The sequence below is a fragment of the Culex quinquefasciatus genome, chromosome 1 (genome assembly GCF_015732765.1).
Source record: "Culex quinquefasciatus strain JHB chromosome 1, VPISU_Cqui_1.0_pri_paternal, whole genome shotgun sequence".
Lineage (NCBI taxonomy): Eukaryota > Metazoa > Arthropoda > Insecta > Diptera > Culicidae > Culex > Culex quinquefasciatus.
Genome location: NC_051861.1, coordinates 131,395,644 through 131,418,227, shown reverse-complemented (window position 1 = coordinate 131,418,227; position 22,584 = coordinate 131,395,644). Strand labels below are relative to the sequence as shown.

The 22,584-nt window shown below is 33.4% G+C and overlaps 1 protein-coding gene across 5 annotated transcripts in view; it reads right to left on the bottom strand.

The window, feature by feature from the left end:
- Positions 1 to 3,964: 3,964 nt before the first annotated feature.
- LOC6044332 (acetylcholine receptor subunit alpha-like) overlaps positions 3,965 to 22,584 on the bottom strand; it is a 36,162-nt gene continuing 17,542 nt past the window's right edge. Inside the window, exons 3-13 of one of the 5 annotated variants that reach the window (XM_038254035.1) lie at positions 20,403 to 20,447; positions 20,234 to 20,343; positions 16,968 to 17,148; positions 11,775 to 11,890; positions 11,406 to 11,574; positions 11,208 to 11,344; positions 8,202 to 8,290; positions 8,079 to 8,133; positions 7,756 to 7,875; positions 7,314 to 7,563; positions 3,965 to 4,514 (exon numbers count right to left, since the gene is read on the bottom strand). In XM_038254035.1, the coding sequence (XP_038109963.1) occupies positions 4,323 to 4,514; positions 7,314 to 7,563; positions 7,756 to 7,875; positions 8,079 to 8,133; positions 8,202 to 8,290; positions 11,208 to 11,344; positions 11,406 to 11,574; positions 11,775 to 11,890; positions 16,968 to 17,148; positions 20,234 to 20,343; positions 20,403 to 20,447 (1,464 nt within the window). In that variant the 3' untranslated portion in view covers positions 3,965 to 4,322. Of the gene's footprint in view, positions 4,515 to 7,313; positions 7,564 to 7,755; positions 7,876 to 8,078; positions 8,134 to 8,201; positions 8,291 to 11,207; positions 11,345 to 11,405; positions 11,575 to 11,774; positions 11,891 to 13,210; positions 13,276 to 16,967; positions 17,149 to 19,333; positions 19,515 to 20,233; positions 20,344 to 20,402; positions 20,448 to 22,584 lie in introns of those variants that run through there. The other 4 variants (XM_038254028.1, XM_038254042.1, XM_038254055.1 and 1 more) reach the window with 4 other exon arrangements.

Sequence of the window (22,584 nt, the reverse complement as noted above, 5' to 3'; positions counted from 1 at the left end):
TTGATCTTTATCAAATATTTCTCAAACAAAATCTCAAAATTACAGCTGAAGAATCTAGTTTCAAATGTCTGCGACACTTGCATACGGCTTTGCGAGCCTGGCTCAAAAATCTGCAAAATCTGCTCGTTTGACATTTGTGTCAGGCGAGCAGTTTTTTTTTCAGCCCCGCGCGGTTCGAGCAGTTCGAGGGACACTTTTTCGAGTTGGGCGCAACTGCCGACACGGAAAAGAAAATTGGGTACTAAAGCCCTATGTCAATTTTTACCTACAACGGTAAAAAACACGATCAAAAACCTTTTCTGATCACTTTTTTTTCATTTTAATGCAAAAAAAAAAACAAGACAACATTTTTTCGATGGATCAACTATGGTCCCCTTGGAACGAGCTGTCAAGTAAAACAATTTCTGTCAAGAAGGACCGCGAGGTTTATTATTCAAAATTGATTTAAAAATCCATTTTAAACTCTTTGTGGTCGTACAAAGAGTCATTGGACTCAGAAAAATAAGCTTTATCGCTGTAAACAATAATATCAGCTATCTAAGCTTCATTTTAGGATCCAATTTAGATTTTAATAAATAATTATTTTTTTAAAAAAGTTCTTTAATGAAAGTGACATTGATTTGATTATGTTTTTTTTAAATGGTCTTGGTTGTGTTTTACAGTACAAAGTATTTATTTAAATTTATTCTAGTAGAAACTTTTCATGAAAAAAAATCATGCCGTGAGATATATATGTAACCGGAATGGCGTTGAACAACGTAGTTCATGTTGCTTCAATTCATCGATAGGTTCTAGAAATTCAATTACGGGTTTGGTAAACATTAGATTTTCTTCAAAATTGTAAGCATTTTAGGTACTTGAACTTCACTTACGTGTTAGGGAAGTGCTTTTTTGTCATTTTCTCCAATTTAGGTAACATTGATGTTAAAATAGCACTAATTTTTTTCTAACTCTACTAGAAATTTCTGAATGCATTTTCAATCGAATGGTGAAAAATCGTGAAAATTTCATGTCATTTCGATTTTTCTGTTTAAGATGGACAATCGTAAACACCCCAGACACCCCCCCCCCCTCCTCCCTCCCTGATGTGTCCATTAACTCTAATTTAAAACAAAATCTCCGTTTGAAAAATTCTTAAATTCTACAATTCTCGAATTTATAAGTTCCTACATTCAAAATTTATAAAATTCCTATATTTCTGAATTATAAAATGCCACCACTTCTGCGGCCATCTTAAATTACAGAAAATCAGACATTTTTTGATCATTTATTTTGGGTTAGGGTTCTAACCTTTTTGAGAAAGATACAAAAAATCGTAATTAAATTATCTGGGGTGAAACACTGATGAGGACTTCGGATAATCGTGATAAATTAAAATCCCTATAGGCTTTAGAATTTGTAGTTTTGATATTTCTTTTCTTTACTCGATTTTTTCTGGAAATTAGAATGGTTTTAATTTTTTAATTGAAGATTTTTTTTTTGAATATTTAAACCATTCAATTTATAATTTTTTGAATTTTTGATGCTTTGAACTTGTTAATTTTAAAAAAATTCTTTTTTTTTTGTGTTTAAAATTCTAATTAAACATTTTTTGATTTAATTTTTTTAAGTTTTGGATTTTTAGGTTTTTTGAATTTTCTACTTGTAGACGTTTTGAAGTTATATTTTTATTTTTTTCTAAACACAAAAATTGCGAGTTTGTTTGTCATAGTCTAATAGCTCCTTCATTAAACGCCACTTTCCGTTTCTGTTCTTTTTTCAGCTGCGTACCGCTTAAGAAAAATCTTTTTATGACCAATTTCTTGACCGTTTCCAGGGCGTTTTTTATACGGAGTGTTTAAAGTGAAGTTTGGAGTTTATTGTAAATTTCAACAATAAATTTAATTTATTGGTTTTAGTAACAAAATAACAGTTTAAAAATGGATGGATTTCTTTCAAATTTCTCACGCAATAAAAAAAGAAGCAAACTACGTAAATAACAAAGGTTCATATTTTATTTTGTTCAACAACCAACACCGATGTTTGTTTTGTTTTTTTTATCATGTTTTGTTCATACAATTTAGTTTTGTTTCCTCTTCTTTTTGGTTTGTCTGCAGTTTTTTTAATGGGTTTGATTAATATTTTAGTACCGGGCGCGCGCGCGTTTGTTCATTTGATTAAAATTTCCCTTTCTTTATAATATATATTTTTTATTACTTGTATGAGCGTGATTTTGTGTGTGTTTTTTGTTGTGTGGTGTGCTGATGTTCTCGTTTTGTTACCTTTTGTTTTCATTTTATAAATGTTTGCTTTTTTTCTAATATATATAATATATTATACCCTAGTTTGCTACGGTTTTGTTTTTTTGTTAACATGTTTTTTTTTTGCTGTCTTGGCCGATGACATGTTACACTCTCATGCTGGTTTTAGGAATATCTTCGGAGTTTCGGGATAGCCACACAATCATTTTCGCTAAACATGAACTTTCTTTGAAATTAAGGGCTAAGGGACAGATATTTCTACGGTGAGAAGTGTGACCGATTTTGTTTTTGTCACACTGTGAAATGGCAGTATTAATTTGAATTAAAAGAGTAAAATGTAGTAAAGTTTGAAGACAGAAAATGGAAGAAAATTAATGTCTTTAAAAAGTTTGTTTGTTTTAACTAGTTTTTTTTTATAACTACGTTTAAAGTTTCCCGAAATGAGAAACGTCGACAATACTCTTGTACAAAAAATTATAGTAATTGTATACATTCTCTCCTGTAAAACTTGGGACAACCTAACACTTATAAACGAATACAAAAACGGACAACTAAGTGTTGCTGCTTGCGCGCTGATATTGATCTCATGAGAGAGAACCGTGAGCCACGGTAATTGTTTCACATTCGAGTATTACATATATATATAATTTATTGTTTGTATTTTGGTTTTCAGTTTTATGAATGTTGCTTTTGCTGGTAGTCCCAACCCGATCGGGAATTTTTTTTTCTTCTTTTTTTTTGTTGTGTACGACTTACATTAGATGTTAACTATCAATGTTATTATTAGATAATAGAGTTTTTTTTGCCTTTTTCCCTACAATACGTACCCTAAAACATATTTGATTAAAAGCTGTTGGACGCACGGTATTAAACAGAATGACAGTGTACTCTGTGTTGTGTCACACCGTTGTGAGTGTGTGTAAAATTCATTACTTTTGAGTCGCGCGCGGATTCGCTGACATTCGGTTTCTCAGTCATTCGCAGTACAGGACAAAAAATGGTGACAGCTAAACCAATAGGATTATTTTTTTTTCCCTCTATTCTGAGTTGCAAAAAACATGACCAGCTTGGCAAAGTCAACAAACAATACATTTAGTCTAACACAGCTACGGCAAAGTATATATTTTTGAGCATAAACGGGCCAACCATGGCGGTCCGCTTGTCTGTGAAACATTAAATGTCGATTTTAAATTATTCGATGTATAGATTAGTCGCGGTTTAGCGAAAACTAACTTCTTTTTTTTTCTTTGCAAACTACTTTATTGCATAAAGACATCACCAGACGGCGAGAAGGGCTAAAAGTTCTCGGTCTATTTTTTTTTTCGGTTGAATTTACTACAATGGCGCGAAGCGCACTGAATTTGGTGCGTTGTGCGTTTTCCTTTTGCAACGGGATTCTTTCTACTCTGATTAAAACATCTTTGTTAAAAATTTCGACTACGATGAAAATTGCTACCTCATGCAGGGGGACTTCACTATAGTGTTACGGAGGGGCCATTGAATATGGTTAAAAAATGTGTCTGTGTGTCGATAATTGCAATCTTTTCTCGCGATGATACCCGTATTCAATACAATTCATTGTGTAGTCCAACACTACAGCAGTAAGCCCAGTAAATCCGCTTCAAATGGAGCACTTCCATTCGAGCAGTTTTTGCTTTTTTCTACAATGTATTTCTTATGGAGCGAACTGTCAAAAACTGCTCGACTGCGGGTGCTCCATTGACAACGCCTTTGCGCTCAAACAGGCAGTTTGACGTATGAAACCTAAACCGCCTCGCGAACCAATCGTGCCATACCAGAGCTCAGCGTGAACTCACCCGTACTAGCGTTCGTGCTGATGCGCGCTAACCCTTCAAACTTTGATCACAAATCAGTAACGGTAGTGTGTGTGTGTTATTGAGCAAATCAGCTGCAGAGAGAAAGTGAGAGAGCCAAACTCAAAAAAAAAACCAGAACAGCTCAAAAGAACCTGCCGCGAACCACCAGCGTCTTCTCGTACATCACCACGCAGGCACTCATTCCGACGGCGCACACGAAAACAATAGCCGCCAGCAGGCCGCAAACCACCAGCCCTGCAGGCTGCTATTGCGGCGGGCAACGGACCACGGTCGAGGTGGCAAAGTCGTCGAACGTTTTGTCGATCGGTATTCGGTCGTCGTACAGCGTCGGCGCCTGCAGGATGATGCCGGCCGTCCCGGCCACCACGGCCAGCGTGAAGATCCACAGGAACAGCCGGTCCAGCACCATGGCCACGTACTTCCAGTCCTCCTTGACCTGGGTGAGAAGCATGTCGAAATTGGTTAGATTTTGACAAAAACCCGCTCAAATTTTGATGAACTCTTCAATGGAGCACTTCCATTCGAGCAGTTTTTGCTTTTTTCTACAATGTATTTCTTATGGAGCGAACTGTCAAAAACTGCTCGACTGCGGGTACTCCATTTTGACAATAGAGCACCCGCAGTCGAGCAGTTTTTGACAGTTTGCTCCATAAGAAATACATTGTAGAAAAAAGCAAAAACTGCTCGAATGGAAGGGCTCCATTCACTCAGTTTTGGCCTCACGAATGTCAAATTTGAGTACTCATTCGTGAGTAGGACCGCTCCCGTCAAAATCGGAGTCATTCAACTGCGCATACTGCAGTTCACGACGAAAACTTCGATGGCCTTGTTCAATTTTGACAAATTACACTCAAACCTGTTGTCACTTTTTAGTTTGACACCCCTTTTACACGGAGTTCACACACACTACCAAACGTTTGTTTTGATTGTGCGTGAGCGTCGTGTAAAAAGTGACAGTTCGTCACTTTTTAGTTTGACTTTGACCAACCAACGGGGTACAAACTAAAAAAGTGTCAAACGAAAAAGTGACCAACCACCGGGGGTTGAGTGTACTCAGTTTTTAAGGCTAATATGCAGATCGGAAGGAACGCAAAACTCCATACAAAAAAACACCCAAGAAACGGTCAAGGAAAGGGTCACGAAAAGATTTGTCTTAAGCGGTACGCAGCTGAAAAGGAACAGAAACGGAAAGTGGCGTTTGACGTTTCTTTACGCGGTGCTTGTTTGTAATATGTTTTGATGGAAAAATCAAAGAATTTGAATTTTACTATTTGAATGCGACTGAAAGTTACAAACGTTTTTATAATTTTATATTCGTTAGAATAAAAGAAAATCCCGGCAAATCTCAAAATCTTGAAATTAAAAGGGCAGATTTAGTTTTTTGGTCGAAACGGAGTAAAAATAGAAGTTGTCTTTATTGCTGTTGGCCCACATGTCCCCAACTATTGCTAGTACCAACCAGCAACCTTTGGATTGTGAGTTCACTGTTCCGATTAATACACCCTGGCGGGATCGAAATGAAATAAACCGGAGTGAAAATAAACTTGACAATAATCATACAAATATCTATTTTCTTACTGAAAAATTCAATAATAATCTGAAATTCGACAATACAAATGATTCAAAAATAAAAATTCGAGAATATGGAAAAACAAACATTTTAGAAATATCAAATAACAAAAAAAAATATGAAGGAAATTCCAACCATTTTTAAAATGTTTATTTTGAAGATTTAAAATAAAAATAATGCTGAATTGAAAAAACAATAAAATTAAAGTCGAGATTGAAGAATTTATAAATTCTATAGCTCAAAAAATTACAAATTCGAAACCTGAAAAATTTCAGAAATTACAAGTCAAAATTTCAAAAGTTTTAGAAAATTGAAATATAGAAATTAGAAAACATATTTTTACGAAAAACCCGAAATTCTAACATTCACAAACTCTAATTTAAAAAAAATAAAAAAACTCAAAATTCTAGAAATAGAAATGTGGAGTTCAGAAATTTCAAAATTCAAGAATTTAAGAAAAACTTTTGAACATTTGTACCAGCCTTATTCTATAATTTCCTAATTTCTAAATTTATTTACTTCCTAATTTCCTAATTTCTTTACTTCCTAATTGCCTAATTTCCTAATTTCCTTATTTTCTAATAACCAATTTTTCTTATTACCAAATTTCCTTACATTCTTATTTCCTAATTTCCTAACTTCCTAATTTTCTTACTTTCCTTATTACCAAATTTCCTAACTTCCTAATTTAATAATTTTCTGATTTCCTCATTTCCTAATATCCTAATTTCCTAATTTTAAAATTTCCTAAATTTCTCAATTTCCTAACATCCAAATTTCCTTATTTCCTAATTTCATAATTTCTTTATTTCGTTATTACATAATTGAGTCCTAAAATGAAGCTTAGATTGCTGATATTATTGTTTACAGCGATAAAGCTTATTTTTCTGGGTATACAATCCAGGTATACAATGTTGTCTTGTCATTATTTTTTTGCATTGAAATGAAAAAAAAGTGATCAGAAATGATATTGATCGTGTTTTTTACCGTTGTACGTAAATATTGACATAGGGCTTTAGTACCCAATTGCATAATTTCCTAATTTCCTTATTTCTTAATTTCCTAATTACCAAATTTCCTAGCTTCCTAATTTCTTAATTTCGTAATTTCCTAATTAACAAATTTCCTAATTTCCTAACATCCTAATTTCTGAATTTCCTTATTTCTAGATTAAATTTTCAAAACAACCTATCCCTCATGGCTTTCCTATGCAGATAGGGCCTTTTGAAAATTTAATCGAGATTTCATTATTCATAATTTCATAATTTTAGTGTGTTTGTCTAATTTTCTGATTTTTTGAAGAAATTTTAAATTTTGATTTCTCAATTTTGTTTATAATTAATAATTGTTGTTTAAAGTTTTTGAATAAACATTTTTAATCTATTGAATTTTAACTTTTGAATATTTTTGATTTTTTTATTTTTTCCCGCAAAGAACCTCAAGCACGCACACCGTCAAACGCGCTCATACCGAACTGTCAACTTTTCCTGGGGGGGTCACGAAAAGAACACGCAACATTTCTTGACCGCGTTCCTTCCGATCTGCATACCGTACTTTAGGTCAAAACCGACTTATGAATGTCAAATTTGAGATCGCTCCCGTCAAAATCCGAGTCACTCAACCGCGCGCATACTGCGGTTCGCGCCGAACGCCCCTCCTCCTTACCTTCGTCGAGTCCTCGAGCATTTTGGTGTGCTCCGCGATGAACCGCACGCAGAAGCAGCTCCGGTGCATCTCCACCGGGCAGCTCGAGTGCGAAAAGGGCGGATGCTTGAACACGGGACTCTTGATGCCGGACGGGACGGCCGTGTCGGCCGCCGTCGACAGCGACAGCTCCTCCGACTCGGAGTGCGGCATCCCGAGGGCGGGACCGTGAATCTGGCAGCTGCCACCGAACGGGCCCGTTCCTGACAGGCTATGCAATTGAAAATTACTCCTATCACACATCATTGCAAGACAGATTTTTTTTTCGTTTTGACAATCAATTCGAATATGAGTGTATATTTTTTTTCAGTGTAAACGAACAAGAAATTCAATTTGAAGAAAAGAGTTTAAATTGAAAAAAGAGAAAAGTAAAAAACAATCAGTTAGAAAATTTCATAAATACCTTAGCGGAGATAGATCATCTTTTGATGATGTCCTATTATGAAAACGAGCTACGCGATTTAATGTGGTGGTCGAATAATAAGGATAAAAGCAAGCGTGTGGTTCTTTTGGTAACAATTTTCTACAAAAGGCCAAGTAAAGACAGAAAATGTATACAAATGCTTGTAAGTTTGCTTTTTTAGGCTGATTAAAGGAGAATATCGTTCGAGTAATGTTTAGAAGATATCAATCAAAGAATGCATAAAGAACGCGATGCATATGACTAGAGTAAATTTTAATCATAATAATTCAAAATCAAACTTCAACCATCAGAGCAACACTCACCTGTGATTTTCGATGTAATTCGGTCGCTTCAGGAACAGAAATCGGGGTAGAAAATCTACAAATTTCATTTAGACCTGATTAGATTGAACTAAAAGTAAAGCGAAAAAAAAAATTAAACCTTACCGATGAAAACCGATTTGACCCACGGTGCCATTCGGTGCGTCTGCGGTGACCGGAAGTGAACATTCAGAACAACCACCGTGACGCATATACTGATTAGGGAGAAAGGAAATATTTTTGTTACACCAATATGCCCGATGGTAGGCAACCCGCCCGACCGGTTTGAATAAACTCAGTTGCAAATAATAAGATTTTTGACAAATTTCAGAATCAGAATAAAAAAAAATAATTACAAATTGGTTATCCTTTTTCGCCGTGCTTCTTTTGACAGCTTGCGAGACTTAACATTACCGTGATGTCTATTGACATTGAATCGGGTTTTTTCAACGGAATTTATGAAAATTACAGAAACTTTAATAATTATAAAAAATTTAAGAATTTTAGGAGTTTTAGGATTTATTTAAGGGAATTTTAAAATTTTTGGGAATTTTTTGAAATTTTAAGAATTTTTGGAAATTTACAATTCACCGGAATTTTTGGAAATTCGAGAAATTAAAAAAAAATAAGGAACCTTTGGAATTTTAGAACTTTTATTATTTGCGGAATATTAGGCATTTTAGGAATTTCAGAAATGTTAGGAATTATAGAAATTTTAGGAATTTTAGGAAATACAAGAAATTTAAAAAATTTCAGTGATCTCTGGAATTTTAGAAATTTTATTTATTTTAGAAATTTTAGGCATTATAGGAATTTTAGGAATAATATTTGTTTTAAATTTCAGAAATTTTACAAAATTTTAGAAATTTGAGGGATTTCTGCAATTTTAGAAATTTTATTTATTTTAAAAATTTTAGGTATTTTCGGTATTATTGGGATTTTAAAACAATTTATGAATCTTTAGAATTTTAGAATTTTATGGAATTTTTAGGATTTTTTGGAAAATTTTAATAATTTTAGGAATTTTAAGAAATTTTAGAAATTTTAGGGAATCTTTGAAATTTAAAAAAATCAGCAATTTCTAGGATTTTTTGCAAATTTTAGCAATTTTATATATTTTACAAATTTAAAGGAATTATTTTTAAAAAATAGAAATTTTAGAAATCTATGGAATTTGAAAATTTTGCAATTTATAGGATTTGTTTTTGTGAATTTTAGTACTTTTAGGATTATTACAATTTTTGGGAACCTAAAGAAATTTTAGAAGTTTTTGGAATCTTTGGAATTTTAGAAATTTTATCAGTTTTAGGAATTTCTGAATTTTTAGGAATTATAAAAATGTCAGGAATTTTATGATTTTTTTTAGAAGTTTTAAAATTTTTAAAAACTTTGGAAATTAAAAAAAAAATAAAAAATATTGGAAATTTTACAATTTTTGGAAATTTTAGGATTTGTTCTTTTGGTTTTTGGGAACGTTGATAATTTTAGGAATTCTAGGAATTTTAGTAATTTTAGGAATTCAAAGAATTTTAGAATTTTAGAATTGAAATCAAAACAAAATGAACAAAATGAACAAAATGATCAAAATGACCAACATGGCCAAAATGACCGAAATGACCAAAATGACCAAAATTACCGAAATGACCAAAATGACCAAAATGACCACAATTATCAAAATGACCAAAATGATCAAAATGATCAAAATGAACAAAATGACCAAAATGACCAAAATGACCAAAATGACCAACATGACCAAAATGACCAAAATGAACAAAATGACCAACATGACCAACATGACCAAAATGGCCAAAATGACCAAAATGACCAAAATGACCAAAATGAACAAAATGACCAAAATGACTGAAATGACCAAAATGACCGAAATGACCAAAATAGCCAAAATTGACAAAATGACCCAAATGACCAAAATGAACAAAATGACCACAATTATCAAAATGACCAAAATTACCAAACTGATCAAAATGACCAAGATGACCAAAATGATCAAAATGACCAAAATGATCAAACTGATAAAAATGACCAAAATGATTAAATTGATAATTTGTGTGATGTTCATTTTAATCTTTTTAGTCATTTTTGTTATTTTGGCAATTATGATAATGGTGGGTCTCGTGGCGCAGGGGTAGCGGCTTCGGCTGCCGATCCCGATGATGCTATGAGACGCGGGTTCGATTCCCGCCTTATCCACTGAGCTTCTATCGGATGGTGAAGTAAAACGTCGGTCCCGGTTTCTCCTGTCTCGTCAGAGGCGCTGGAGCAGAAATCCCACGTTAGAGGAAGGCCATGCCCCGGGGGGCGTAGTGCCAATAGTTTCGTTTTCGATAATTTTGGTCATTTTGGTAATTTTGTTAATTTTGTTATTTTGATCATTTTGGTCATTTTGACCATTTTGGTTACTTTGTCAATTTTGATTATTTATGTATTTTTTTTGTATTTTTGGTGATTTTGGTCAATTTAAATAATTTCGGCAATGATCAAAATTACCGAAATGATTAAAATCGCCAAAATGACCAAAATTACTAAAAGGACCATAGTTTTAGAATTTAGAATTTTAGATTTTTTAAATTTAAGAGTGTTAGAATCTGTGAAATTAAGCACTACAGTGGACTCTCTGGCTGTCGATCTTCTCGATATCAATATTGCTCCAGCTGTCAATAAATTTTTCAGTCCCTTCAAACAGATTGCTTTGATTTTTCATTCTATAATTTGATAACTCCCGTTCTCGACGGTCCCTTCAATATCGACAACGAGAGAGTCCACTGTATTTAATTTTAAATGATAGAGAATTTAAAAAAAATATTTTCAGAATTTTAGGATTGTAGAGCTTTGAAATGATTAGAATTATGAGAAATATTAGAATTTAATATTTTAGAATTTGTAGGATTCGAATTAGTTATTCACAATTGAGTTACTTTTGATTAACATGTAGGATTAATCTGTAAATTCCCAATTTGACAGTTGCGTGAAATTTAAGTGTCAAGCCAGCTCAATGTCAATCAACAAAGAGGCAACGTAATGTCACTCGGTCACTGTCATATGAAGCACGTGGATAGCTGAGTCCAAATTTGGGAAAAAATGAAATCAGTCTTTTTTCCACCCCCCTGACTGTACCTTATCGAAACCAGGATCATAGCGAATATCAAATATTTTCCCAGCAAAGGCACGACTAGGGACGTTGGCGGAATGATTTCGACGACCAGGAGGAAGAACACGTGGAGACTAATCAGGATCGAGATGGATAGCGTGACCTGTGGTGGAATAAAAAAGTCAGTATTGTAGAGAAAAATGAAAAAAAAAACTTAAATTTACCTTCTCGCCACTGTCCGACGGCAGGTAGAACGTGAGCACGGTCAGGAACGAGATGCCCATGCACGGGATTATGATGTTGACGGTGTAGAAGAGCGTTTTCCGCCGCATCGTAATGTTGAACGTAATGTCCAGGTAGGGCTCGTCGCAACAGGTGTAGAACTTTTCGTTTCTGAAGGGGAGAAATTGAGATTGTTCTGTTTGGTTTTGTCTGATCTCTGCACGAGAGAACAATAGCGATGACATTCAACCAAAGATGCTTTGATGACAAGATGGCGCACACGTCATATTTTTAGTTTGATCAAATCCCGTTGGTGGCGCTGCAGCTTTGCTGTCACTATTGTTCTCTCTGACAGCTCGAAGGAAACTCACCTCACGGCCGGCACTTCCAGGATGTCCCACTCTACGGACATGTAAAACTCGGACAGATCGACTCCGACGTTCACAATGTTACTGCCCGTCTGTTCGTCCATGTGCCGCAGGTCAACCTGGGCATTAGCGTTAGCGTTCGTCGGAGAGAGGAAAGAAACGTTAGCGGGGCCAAATTTTTGTGGATTGCTTTGCTTGGAAGGTTTGTTAACGACTTTTTTTAATAATCAAATGCGCGTAAGAAAACAAGAAGAAACAAATTGGTATAATTGAAAAATATTTTTTTTTGTTTTTTTTTGGTCATGCATTAGTCAGAATTTATCGATTTATTAAAAGTAACATTTAATTATCAGTGTGGGTTAAAATTTTCAGATTATTTTTTTTTCTGTAGGGGAGACTAATGTGGTGAGAATTGGGAAATTTTGGTACTAAGTGTTGAATAAAGAAAGGAAACAAACGTCAAAGGCATGCCGAAATCGAAACCTGGTTATGATTAAAGTAGTTTAGGGTGCATTTTAATGGTTAGTAAGAGACTACATCGATATTAAATGTGGCTTGAAGATGTTTAAGAAAGAAAGAAAAAAACATAAATCGCACATTTATCATGAGAGTAAAAAAATGAAAAGAAAAACGGAAAAGAGTTAACGTGAGAAAAGTTTAAAATCCAATTACAACAAAAAATTTCACTAACAGCCGGCTGATGTGCGCTGAAAGCAGAATTATATTTATATTTATCAAAGTGGGAGGTAGTGTGTTTGTGTTGGGGGAGAAGGCAAGGGGAGGCTTTTAAATAGTAACAAACGAGCTTATGTATTTTTTTTTATTGGTCGTTAAACTAAGTTTTATTTAGTAACTATTTGTTTTTTTTTTAAATACTCAGCAACGGATGCTCGCTATTGTTTCGACTTGTTTAATTCACACAGTTAGTTTAGATCATCGCTTTAGTTAGGGTGATATTTTCTAGGAAAATATCTAGAGTTTAATATTTTGAAAAGAAGGAAAAAACACAACACTTATTCGATACAGATGAACCTCAAACATGCTAACGTCGGACTACGTTGAACACCACCGTGGGAGATCCATGCTTGAAAAATACAGTAAAATGCGATCAAGTAACAACGGTTTTAAAATGTTCTAAAGCACATTGAGAGTGTATTATTTTGGTCTGTAATGTCAACGTGTTTTGTTGTTGGGTTGAGTTTTTCAAAATGGCGCACTGTGAAAAATGTCAAAAATACACGTAAACAACTAGAAGTTCGGCAAACCCCAAATGCAATATCAAAATATCAAAGAAGAGGAAAAAGACGACATTTAAATTTCGATGCAACAATTTAGCGAAAAAGAAAACGAAAACAAAACGACGTTGAAAAAAGTGTCAACCAATCGATATATCAATCAACAACACGATTATGGGTAAATGATATTGAGCAATGTTGTACCTTCCCTCTAAACTTCTATTTTTAATCAAAACAAAGTACAAACAAATACTCCAATCACTGTCAATCTGTGGTTGTATGTAGGAAATAAAAGAGATGCAATGAATAATATAAATATTTTTTAAGCTTGTTTCACAGAGTAAAATTTATTGCAGATTTATGTGGTTTAGCAAAAGCTACTTTTTTAGGTTTCTTTTTTTGAAAATGTTTGTTTTATTGTTTTTAAAAAGTGAAAATTAACGCATTCAAGGGTGTAATCCCAAAAATATCATATCATATATCAATGTTGTCATTCAATTCAAGGCAAATCAATAAAGTGGTGGTAACGCTGGATTTGGTGCCCTTTGACCGATTACCATTGAGCTTTTTTTTCCGTGGTCAGTTGCAGTTCGCGACAGCATTCTTACTTTACGGAATGCATAATTGATAAACATTCAGCATGAAGCCATTACCTGATGAGTTGGTGACAAAAGCTAGGGTGCGTCGAACAAATTTAAAGTTGAGATTTCACAACTTAACGAAAATTTCGGTGTATCTTTTTTGTTGACAAATTTCATTTCAACTGTCAAATACCGTGACATGGAGTTTTTTTAAACTTCAAAGAACGTAAATCGATTGACTTTGCTAGACGAATTTTCAACAGAAAATGAACTCAATTTGAACAATCATGCTGAAGGTACATTGATTTCTGATTATTATTTTTTCTGAAAACTAACGAAAAAGAGAAACAAAAACTAAACAACACGAATGTATCAGCTAGTTGTCCTAAAGTTCCACGAAAACTTATCAGATAGTTTGATAAAACAGTATTATTCGATTGATAGGGCCAGCCACACAAATTTTCCTTTTTAAAAATATTTCGACCGAAAAGTAAGAAAAATATCCTAAAAAATGTTGAGTCGTACGTCTGATCAGTCTGTGGTTTCATTTAACATGCTACACGATCGTTGGAATTACTCAATTTTGGGTTGTTACTCTCCGGTTTTCAATCGAGCTGTCAAAACATGGTTCTGCTCAAGGTATGTAGATTAGATAAGGTAAGGCGGGTTTTCGAGCTGTCAAAAAAAAAAAAAAAAAAATTAGCACGAAAACCGGATTTTGCATAAAGATTTTCAGAAAAGTTCAAATTTGTAAATTTTTTGGTCAAATTTCTTCGATTTTTTTGTAGGGCTGATTGTAGCATACCAAACTTAACCGAAAAACGCTTTCAATAAATAAATTCCAGCTAAAGCGTTTTTTGGTTCACTTTGGCATGCCCAAAACAATAGGAGCGGCCGTGGCTGACTGGTTACGGTGTTCGCTTTGTAAGCGAATGGTCCTGGGTTCGATTCCCATCTGCTCCCAACGAGAAAGTATAGGAAATATAAATCTTGAAACTTTGAACATGAACGAAAAATCAAAGTCGCTCGAGTCGGGGTTCGATCCCCCGTCCTTTGGATCGGTAAGCAAAAATGCTAACCACTAGGCCATCGCGACTTGGTGAGCTATACCTGGAATTAGGAATACTGTTACTACTAAATACGTGCTGGGTCCTTGTCCATTTGACAAGGGTTCGGAAGTTCTAAATAACGTTTGAATCCGATTGGTGCAAACGTTCTTCAGGGCGGGGCTTGTCGATAAAGCTGAAGTACCTCGCGCTCGGCTAGCCAGCGTAGAAATGGGTCACCGAAGCTCGGCAGAGCTAACACCTTCCAAATGCCTATGCGAGTTATTTGCATGTATAGAATGTAGATCTAAAAATACATGGAAACAACTCAATTTGTAAGAAGCGGCCGCGTGGTCCCGTTTGGTTGGTTGCACACACACACACACTTTGGCATGCCCAAAACAACCCTTAAAAAACCGTTGAAATTTTCCCGGAAAATTGATAAATTTTAAATTTTCTGAAAATCTTGATATAAAATCCAGTTTTCGTGCTAAATATTTATGGACAGCTCGAAAACCCACCTTACCTTATCTAATCTACATACTCTGGTTTCAATCGATCGAAAAGACCTTGCTTGGTTAACGGTGCACATCAACCAGAGCTTTTGCACCAAGAATTTTTTTACGGGCATTTTTAGTATCTTGAAAATTACAGTAAACGATAAAATTTTTTATTCATCCCCTAAGGTACTGTTCACAACATAACTTACAACAAAGTTTGACTATTTTTAGCAATCAAATTGTTGCAGGATTGGGTCCGTAAGTTTTGCAATTTTGGAATAAGAAGACAACAACTTTTTTGGTTGATGTGCACCCTTAAGGTTGGAATCAGAAATATTTCATCTAGATCTCGAAAATAACATACATTTTGTGAAACTTTTTTTAGTATTAATTATAAACAAAAGTTTCACAAAATGTGTGGTGCTAAAAAACTCGCTTATTGATAAAAAAAATATTCCAAAGGGATTCCAACCTGAATTTTACAAGGTTATGTCACTCGATGTTTTGACAGGAAAACTTGAGCAATTTTTTGTAGTGTGAAAGGGAGCGTTCTTTTATTACGTAACGCAATTGAGGGGGAGGGGGGGGGGCGGAGGCCGTGTTACGCTCCATACAAAATTATTAAAATTTGTATGGAAATTTTGTCACGAGGGGGGGGGGGAGGGGGGAGGGGGTCTAAAAATCCGATTTTTGCCTTACGTAATAAAAGAACGCTCCCAAATCCAGAATTAGTGAAAGCAAAAAAACTCGTTTTAACCCACAAGACAGGTCAGTTCAATCGACCGTGCAGCCACTAAACAGAGAGAGCAGTTCAAGGTGGGTATCACGCGGAAGGTGTGCAATTTTGACGTTTCTACGTTTCCACGCAACCGGGGGTGGATGGGATGCTATCGCGAACTGGGGTGCAGATTTTGAAGGGGGTTCAATTTTGATCTGGCGTCGATTTACGCACACGCACACGCACACATACATACAAATTCACGTAGCGTGAGGACAAAACAACAAAAGCATTTCCCGACCTAACATTCTCGACATTGTTGTTTTTTTGTAACTAGATATTTGATGGTTCAAAAGTGGTGCCAAAAAGATAAACAAAAACACAAAACAACAGAAACCAAACCAGAATTACCAAGAACAAGGACAATCTGAAGCGTTTCCGAAACGACTATTTTAAGTGTAAATATTGCAGTGGATGACCCTATTAAGTTCTAAAAACTGTTGGATGCTAAACAATACTCGTAAAATCACATGTTGCGTACGACTACAATATTGATTGAACGAAAAAAACGTAAATGAATTTAAAATCAGTACTGACAGAAACTGAAAAACCAAAGTCGAAACGGTAAATTAGGGCAAATGTGAAATGAAAACGAAAGAAAACGAATCAATCATTCCTCTATTTGTTTTGAGAACGATGTATGATAGCTTATGTTAATTTTAATAACGGTAAAGATGCACTTTTTTTGTTAGTCAAGTAGCAATATATTCGATATAAATGGTCATATTCACACAAACAGCAATGCCAGTACTATATATCTCAAGGTATCATAAAAGGAACTCAAGGGATTCCGAACAAAATAAAAATAAAAAATGCTTTGCGATACTGTCAGTAGAATAATAGTTGACTAAGAAATTCTCTAACAAATCAAGAACCAAAACGATAGTTAAGTTCCAATATCGTTTGTATCGAAAAAACATGGTCTTTATGCATGGCATTCTAATAACAAGTTGATTACGTTTCAGCTAAGTTGCAGGTTCATTGAAATCATAACAAACATGTTTCGTTAAGTTTTTTTTTGGTATGGATAATATTATTAGGTAATAAATCTTGCACCTTAAACCCGTCATAGGTCCAGCTTCCTAGCTTTAAGACACACGTTTGTACGTCGTATGGAAAATATTCAACATCGATTGAACACGACGATTTGTACACTGCAGGTGGCTGCCAAATTACTAGACCAGTATTATAAACTGTTGCTTTAGTCATTAGCGTTACTTCATAATGACCGTCAGCACTGTGAAGAGAAGAAACGCAGAGAATCATGAAATGTCAACGGAATTGATGGTGGATTAGTGGATTTTTTTTTGCTGTTGGGATTTTTTTGGGTGCGTAACACTAAAACTGCTTCGTTAGGTGGATTACTCCTTTTTTCGATTTTTTCCCCGCGACCGCCGATTCAGAAAAAAAACAAAAACAAAACAACATTTCAAGCCGCCATTTTGACACGCTGCACCGTTTCACCTTAAGATTAAGGTTACACGCGTCCAAGGTATTTCGATCAGATAAGGTAAGGCGGGTTTTCCAGCTGTCAAAAAATAGTTTGCACGAAATCCAGAGAAATGCAAATTTGACTATTTTTCGGCAAAATTTCACCGGATTTTTTTCTGTAGAGTTGTTAAGCATGTCAAACTAAACAAAAAAAAACTTTTCAAAACAAAAATTATTTTTGAAAAAAAAATAATTTCAAACTTTTTTTTACAACTGGAAAACCTGCCTTACCTTATCTAATCTATATGCCTTGAATCGCGTCGCCTTCGGCGCGCTTTGTTTACCTGTCAAACAGACCACAGACTGCAATGTTCAAGACGGAGCACTGACTTTATTTACTGCTTTTTATTCCAAATTACGCTCAGTCTGCAACATTACGCTTGAAATGGCTCTTTTTTTTAGAAGGGACAAACATGTGGCGCCGAAGTAAACTCAAATTAAACTGCATCAGCTGTTTTGAGAGCCCGGGAGGGGTGGAAAATGAGTTTTCTCTTCTTTTTTTTCGCAACACTTTGGATACAGTTCAGAAATCATTGTTGTTGTTGTTGGTGGCGGTGGTTCGCAAATTGGAAAAGTTGCCAAAACTGCACAAGTTCTGCAATATATACACACATTGATACCGGGACCTCGCTAGAGAGAGAACACGTGAGTGTGCGTCTGTGTGTGATTGAGAGAGAGAGACAGAGAGGGTGGGGTGAACGGGTGAAACTCGTGAACAAAACTATATATTATGGAAAATATATACATAACAATACGAGAAAAACACTGCGTTTTTTTGTTGGTTGTTGGTGGGTATACGAAAGAAATTCGGGTAAAATTGAACGCAAGGGATAAGTAATGCATGGCTATTTACATTTATGTTTTTTTGTTTGGTTAGTTAAACTGAAAAAAGATTACGTGCAGTTTTTTTATGGTTAAGGTAAAATTAGTTTTCGATATAAAGGTTGGCAAAAATCTCCCCAAACCATATACGATTGTTGTATTTACATCACGTGTGTCGAATTTGCAGGTAGTTTTGTTTTAGGATAATAATGCCTAAACGAACAAGCGAGATAAGTCGAACGAAAGAAAGAGAAAGAGAGAAGGAGAGGGATGTTAAAATATACAATGTTACTATTTATACGGCTTGCTTGTTTTGTTTTCTTTTTTTTTTTGGGTCGCCATCTTTACAGGGTAGATTCACTATTGGAAAGTGAAATCATACGCGGCGAACGTCATATGGAGAGATTGGAAATGTTTATTATTTTGTATATGTGGAGAAAAGCTACCTCCCACTAAGATTTGTGGGACACTGGAAAAAAATCGCAATTTCAAAATAGTAACATAAAATGAACGGTTTTGGTTGCATTTCATCTCGAACTGAAGTATACGAACGTAAGAACAATTTAGTTGCGACGTTTCGAACTTAAACTTGGAGTAATCGACAAGCTAGAATGAGTAAATCAAAAGTCGAGAGACACTGGTGAAAAAAAGAAACGGAAAACACAAGTGATAATGCGCATCTATTTTTTGTTTCCATTTTTGGTGGTGAAGGTGCAGTTAGCTAAAGCTGATTTGATCGACTGATAATGGGAGGTTTGTAGTTTTTTTTATTTGGCTATTTATAATAACTATAAGCTACTATGTACAATGGGGAGCCACCACCGCGAAGGTGGGGCCTGTTTTGGTTCAATTCCGGTTTTCTTTTGGGGGGTTTTCCAAATTAAAGGTATCTTACAATCTTTGTGTACAGTTAACAAAACGATCAACGGAAAAGTCAAACAGAAAGGCTTGTTTTTTTTTGTTTGGGAGCAATAATAATAAATGTAAGAAAAATATATAAATTTTGTGAAGCTATATATTCGTTTTCGAACAAAGATGAATCCAAGTGTTGTTGTTTTTTTTTTAATATTTGTAAAAAAATAAAGTTTTGCAAACCATCGAGAACCTACCTTAAAACCATCATATGTCCAACTTCCAAATTTCAATACGCATGTTTGCTCATCAAATGGAAAATACTCTACGTCAATTTCACATGATGATTTGTATATGGCAGGAGGTTTCCATTCAACTAAACCTTCGGAATATATTGTGGCTTTTGTCGCTAACGTCACTTCGAAATTACCGTCGGCACTTGAAGCGGTCAACATTCAAATTTAAGACGCAGAAAGGGGAGATTTGGCACACATGAATTTAAGCATGGAATTAAAATTTGATTTTTAGGATTATGTTTATATATCGGTTAGTTTAATGGGTTCATTTATATAGACATGAAGTATATTGATTATTACCACAAAAAAACCAAAACAAAAAACCAACTCATACGATAATCAAACCAAAAACCATGAATCGTACAGAGTTTCAAGGAAGTCATAAAACAAAACAAACCCAAAAAAAGGTATGATTCAAAACACACGCGTTTGTTTCTGCACTGTCTGGAGAGTTCCTGCAGAAATTTGGAGAGGGGAACGCCACGCTACCACAAGGGCATAGTGCTGTTCGGGATGAAGTGACAAACAAACACTACCTTAATGGCTTGGCAATGGAAGCAAACGTCGAAGGATGAGGGACGCTACCCCATTTATAAGGAATGTTACGTTACGTTTCGAACAACTAAGCAATGGACGCATACGTCTGTTCCGCGTGAACTGAAGCGTGATTTTAGGTTTTTTTCTTTTTTTCAAAATAAACTTTCAAATCGTTATTCTAGATGAGTATCACACCGAGAGAAATAGAGAGAGGATATACACACCGAGGTGCTTGAATACTTTCATATTTTTTCATCTTTGTTGATGTTGTTGTTGTTTGCAAGATTAATCCGAACAAAGGTAAACAAAGGCGCGCATACTCACTTGTTGTACAGCACAATGTCCGGGCGCCAGATGTGGTCGGACGGGACGTGCAGCATCTGCACGCCCCCGTACTCCTTCGGCTCCCAGCGTAGCTTGTAGTCGTACCAGGACTGGAAATTGATCATAGATTTCATACCTGTTCGTGCTCCTCTAGGGATGCGATTCATACCTGTTCGACCCAAAGGTTTGTGGTCATAATTTGATTTTTAAGGTTCTGAAAGGAGAAAAGTTAAAACATTGTCATTCATTCGAAATTGAGTCATATATTTTTTTATTTTATTTTTTTTTATTAAATTCAACAAAAACAAATGTTTTTATCAACTTATGCAACTCATTCTAATTTTTTTAAAAAAATTTCTTACTTTCTTATATTTGTTTTCGATTTTCAGTCTTGAAAATAATTAATTTAAAAATTCGGACTTCTAAAATTGGAAAATTGCTGGATTATAAGAATTATATGAATTTCAAAATCAATTTTTTTGAATTTAAGATATATGATTTTTTAAACCAGAAGAATTTTAGAATATTGAAATTGTAGAATTTTTTTCAAGGATTCTTTAATATTTAAAGTTTACGACCCATATTTATTTTAATTTATGAATTAATTTTAGAATTGCTCAGTATTGGGACTGATTGTTAATTTACCCAAATTGTTTCAATCACCTTGCATTGTTTAATTTACGGGCTTTATCGGTATTATTTTTATTTTTTTTATTTTAGAATTTTTGACTTTATGAATATAAAAATTTAAAATTAAAGAATTTTTAGATTTTTAAAGTTCTTAATTATGAGTTCTGAAATTTTGTAATTTTCAATTAAAGAACTTCGAATATCTAGAAAAATCTTTGTTGATTTGCAAAGATTTCGGTAGTCGAATACCTCCATCATAATAATTTAGCTATTTTTAAACACATGATTGCACCTTAAACGAATTATCCGCTGAACAATAAGAATTATAGAGTTCAGTTGAGTCCTAAATTTTTGTAAATTTTGTCAACTTTGTCAATTTTGTCAATTTTGTAAGTTTTGTAAATTTTGTCAATTTTGTAAATTTTGTCAATTTTAACAATTAAGTAATTTTTGTCAATTTAGTAAATTTTGAAATCTTGTCAATTTAAACAATTAAGTATTTTTTGTCAATTTTGTAAATTTTGTAAATTTTGTAAATTTTGTAAATTTTGTAAATTTTGTATATTTTGTAAATTTTGTAAATTTTGTAAATTTTGTAAATTTTGTAAATTTTGTAAATTTTGTAAATTTTGTAAATCTTGTAAGTTTTGTAAATTTTGTAAATTATGTCAATTTTGTCAATTTTGTTAATTTTGTTAATTTTGTCAATTTTGTCAATTTTGTCAATTTTGTCAATTTTGTCAATTTTGTCAATTTTGTTAATTTTGTCAATTTTGTCAATTTTGTCAATTTTGTCAATTTTGTCAATTTTGTCAATTTTGTCAATTTTGTCAATTTTGTCAATTTTGTCAATTTTGTAAATTTTGTAAATTTTGTAAATTTTGTAAATTTTGTAAATTTTGTAAATTTTGTAAATTTTGTAAATTTTGTAAATTTTGTAAATTTTGTAAATTTTGTAAATTTTGTAAATTTTGTAAATTTTGTAAATTCTTTAAATTTTGTAAATTTTGTAAATTTTGTAAATTTTGTAAATTTTGTAAATTTTGTAAATTTTGTAAATTTTGTAAATTTTGTAAATTTTGTAAATTTTGTAAATTTTGTAAATTTTGTAAATCTTGTAAGTTTTGTAAGTTTTGTAAATTATGTCAATTTTGTCAATTTTGTTAATTTTGTTAATTTTGTCAATTTTGTCAATTTTGTCAATTTTGTCAATTTTGTCAATTTTGTCAACTTTGTCAATTTTGTCAATTTTGTCAATTTTGTCAATTTTGTCAATTTTGTCAATTTTGTCAATTTTGTCAATTTTGTCAATTTGGTCAATTTTGTCAATTATGTCAATTTTGTAAATTTTGTAAATTTTTTAAATTTTGTAAATTTTGTAAATTTTGTAAATTTTATAAATTTTGTAAATTTTGTAAATTCTTTAAATTTTGTAAATTTTGTAAATTTTGTAAATTTTGTTAATTTTGTTAATTTTGTAAATTTTGTAAATTTTGTAAATTTTGTAAATTTTGTAAATTTTGTAAATTTTGTAAATTTTGTAAATTTTGTAAATTTTGTAAATTTTGTAAATTTTGTAAATTTTGTAGATTTTGTAAATTTTGTAAATTTTGTTAATTTTTTTTAGTATTTTAGTATTTTAGTATTTTAGTATTTTAGGATTTTAGTATTTTAGTATTTTAGTATTTTAGTATTTTAGTATTTTAGTATTTTAGTATTTC